The sequence below is a fragment of the Quercus lobata genome, unplaced genomic scaffold (genome assembly GCF_001633185.2).
Source record: "Quercus lobata isolate SW786 unplaced genomic scaffold, ValleyOak3.0 Primary Assembly Scq3eQI_222, whole genome shotgun sequence".
NCBI lineage: Eukaryota > Viridiplantae > Streptophyta > Magnoliopsida > Fagales > Fagaceae > Quercus > Quercus lobata.
The window spans coordinates 64,667-68,533 of NW_022154788.1; the positions used below are offsets into that span (position 1 = coordinate 64,667).

At 33.4% G+C, this 3,867-nt stretch overlaps 1 protein-coding gene across 1 annotated transcript; it reads right to left on the reverse strand.

Moving 5' to 3' along the window:
* Nucleotides 1–2,007: 2,007 nt before the first annotated feature.
* LOC115973378 (WRKY transcription factor 72A-like) lies at nt 2,008–3,541 on the reverse strand. The gene is made up of 2 exons (XM_031093640.1): nt 3,428–3,541; nt 2,008–3,161 (listed from the first exon to the last, which is right to left on the reverse strand). Exons 1-2 carry the CDS (start codon nt 3,539–3,541, stop codon nt 2,220–2,222), a joined length of 1,056 nt encoding a protein of 351 aa, XP_030949500.1. The 3' UTR covers nt 2,008–2,219.
* Nucleotides 3,542–3,867: the final 326 nt, after the last annotated feature.

Here is a 3,867-nt window from a genome sequence, read left to right on the forward strand (position 1 = left end):
TCATCCCAAGACTATAGAGGTAATGATGTGTGCTCAGAATTGGTTATGGAATAAAATCAACGGTTAGCAATTGACTAATTTATATTTATAAAATCAAAATTATATTTTTATATTTGGTAGTTATAATTTGATGAAGTTTATTCCATTTTTAATTCATTGTTGTTGTAAGTTCTTCAACTATGCCAGAAGATTGTACACTTCAATTAATTCTTGATGATGGGGAGCCTAATGAAGAGGATGAGAGTTGTGTCACAGCTATGGAGGATTAAATTTTTTGTATTAATTTAGTAGCCTTTTTAATTTCTTAGACTTCTTGGATTAATTTCTTGGTTTGTAATTATTCTAAACTTGTCACTTGGGGGATTTATTTTGTAGCTTTTTAATTTTTTGGACTTGTGATATACTTATTTCTTGGACTTGTTGGATTTATTTTATTTTTATGTTTAGTAGGTGATTTTAGCTATGATTTATTGGTTTATGATTAAATGGTTATCTTAGCTAGATGATTTATTGATTTATAATCTTAGCTATGATTTATTGATTCATAATTAACATGTGATTTATATTGATTTATGATATTAGTTATGATTTATTGATTTATAGATTTATAATTAAGAGGTGATTTATATTGATTTATGATATTAGTTATGGTTTATTAATTTATAGATTTATAATTAACAGGTGATTTATTAATTTATGATCAATAGCCTATGATTTGGACTGATTTGGCATTTGGGCCATGTTATCTAGGCTTGAATTTGCACGTCATAGGGCTTGAATCTAGGCAAAAATGAATTTGGGCTTCAATCCAAATTTTTTTTTTTGGTTGGGCCACAGATCGGGCCCAAATTTGGTGCCCACAGGGCGGATTTGGGCCCCACATAAAAACCTGTTTATTAAACGGGCCAGGTCTGGGCCACGGGTCCAGGCCCGCAGGACAGGTTCGAGTATGAAAAAACTCGGCCCGAACCCGGCCCGTTACCATTCCTAACTTCGGGTCCTAGTTACAACATAACAAAAGGAAAATTATATGGAAAGATTAGTAATCAAGGACCTTTGGTCTTTTGAATGCGAGGTTGCAAGATTATTAACTCAAAATAACTACTTTTTTTTTCACCCTCAAACTTGAATTTTTGACCAGTTACAAAATAGGGTGTAAAGTATTGCAAGGCCAGCAATACTTTTCCACTTCTGATTTGATGGGAGAAAGTGATTAGGTGATTCATCACCATCACTCATTGAAATCTAAAGATTTACAAGTTGAAGAAACTTAAGTGGTCGTTATCTCTTATAGCATAAGATATATACAACACCTACATATACGTAGTTGATTAAATTAGGATGAGTGAAAATCTGCGTACACTAGAATTGGGACTAGATAAGATGGAAGACAAGACAAACCCAATTAAGTTGCACTAGAAAACAATGTGAAAAACATATATACTATAAAGTTTCTGTCACACGTTCAAGCTGAAAAAGAGCTGTCAAAGATGTCAAGTGGACGAAAAGATCAACAAAAAATCCAAATAATATCAATGAGTTAAGTCTCGAGTCTCAATTGTCATCTTCTTCACTGGTAAACCATACAAATATGCTTATTAATTAATATGTTACATTGTTACTCAACTAGAGCTATTTAACATTATCATGAGGTCTTAGAATGTCATCATATACATATTCCTGTCAACGACGTTGCTTGTGTAATCTCCAAAAACACTTCAAGGAACCCCTTCTAATTGGTGTATGAACTATATTTAAATATATATATATATATATATAACAATTAATGTTGAATAAACCATAATAGTAAGTAGGGTTTAGTAGGCGTTCTATTTCACATTTAGACAAATGAACAGTCATTCATCCTTTGGATATGAATATAAGAAATATACAGAATACAGTGTTGTTGTCGTGAACGCAATTGCAATGAGATAAAGAGTTAAACCATATATTAGGTCAAAGAAAGAATACTTTTTCCAATATTTATGTGAGGTAAGCTTTATCCACTATCTGAAAAATATGTATTCACATGCTTGCTGAATCATCATATAATATTGTTCCCAAAACATAAATATCTGTTAGGAAAATAAGGAAAAAACTTATTCAAATTCCCTTGCTTGCTGTCGCCATCTTCGTGAACAAATTTCTTTATCATACATCATTACAGGCCAACTAAGACAAAATAAACAACATTCTAATTGAGTATAATTCAAAACCCATTAATTTGAATGGTCTCTATTGTCACTAGGAGATGCAGATGCACTCTTGGAAGTAGATAACGGCAATGAAGGTGGTAGAAACATCAAACTTGCGGGTTGTGAATTTGTCGTTGATTGCGTTTCGTTTAAGAAGCTTGATGCACAACCGTTCCCTTTAGGCGGAGATGCCGGGAAGGTGGTAGAAGGCGCTTCAAATAGCTCACTACCCCATCGTGATTTCTGGCCAAAATTATTATCTCCTCCACCATGATTTCCTTGGGCACCACCACTTGCAGCAGTACCTCCAGTGCCCATGATTGAAGAGAGTGCAGCTACTAAAGCAGATTGGAAACTTGGGTCAGCTGTGATTGCTTTGGTTGCAGCAGCAATGGCACTATTCTCTTGTTGAGAGTGTTGAGGAGGAGTTGGGTTGGTCTTTTGCATGTAGGACTGATATATATTGTTTTCTATTTGTCTTCCAATAGGCAAGTTTCCAATTTGGTTCCTATTGTAGTAGGGTTGAGTGCTGCCATAGCTAAGGAACCCATTGGCCCAAGACACTGCATTGGACTCAGAAGAACTAAAGTTGAGACTTGTGGAAGAATATCTTGGAGGGTAGTTTGAAGAAAGCCTATTAAAATGAGTTGAAGAAGAAGAGGATGGAGCAGAAGTGAGATCAAGAGTGATTGTTGGGCATGAAGGTACAGATGATGAGAAAGAAGAATTATTGGGTAAGTAGAATTGCTTTGATTTTATATCATCTGATAGATAATAGTTTAAGCCACTGGCAGCTAATGGGTTATGGCCAGGTAATTGGGAGCTTGATGATGAGCCGGACAAAAGCATTGAAGCCGCGGCTGAAGTGGTGGAAGCCATAGCAGTGGCTGACATAGAAAGTGGATGGTTGTGTGTTCCTTCGTAGGTGGTGATCAAGATGGTCATATCTTGGGCACATCTTTGCACCTGAAATTGCAAACAAGCTAATTGTTAAAGGGAGTGCTAAATTTTTAAAAATAATTATCAATGTGATGGCTTTTGAAGTCTATTAATAAGATGAAATAAAATTGTTTATAGTTGTTAGATTAAATGTACTATTTCTTAACTTAAATTTTTTAGAAATTGTGAATTTAATCATTTAATTTAATACTAAAAGTTCTTCAATTTTAGTTGGAATGAATTAATAATAATGCATGTACCAATTTAAATGGTGATGACAAATTATGACGTACCTGTTTTCTTACTGGGCATGATGGTGCAATTGTGCATCGATAATATGCTCGAGGGCATGGGTTTCCTTTTGCAATCTTCTGTCCATATTTCCTCCATTGGCATCCATCATTCATCTATATATAAAATAAAATAAAATAAAATGTTATTTGGTCTCAATGAGTAATATAGACATAGCTTTTAATACTAGTTACCTCTCCCAGACTTCATTTAAGTCAGTTATTTATTTAATTATTATTATTATACATACGATAGAATTTTAACTTATAACATTTGTTCTATGATAATTATTATTTATCATTAAGTTCGGATATTAATTGGTTTATGGTGCAGTTGGGTTTGAACTCTATATCTTTTATTTGATAAGAGATTTTTTCAGTTGAATTAATTGGAATTCACTATATAAGTTGAGACTTTTTATCTTGGCTATAACATATTTTTT

What these genes read in the sequence shown, in the direction of transcription:
- LOC115973378 (XM_031093640.1), bottom strand. Translation starts at nt 3,541, where the DNA reads ATGAATGATGGATGCCAATGGAGGAAATATGGACAGAAGATTGCAAAA. An exon ending in CATGCCCAGTAAGAAAACAG is followed by an intron (nt 3,162 to 3,427) that starts GTACGTCATAAT and finishes TTGCAATTTCAG; the next exon opens with GTGCAAAGATGTGCCCAAGA.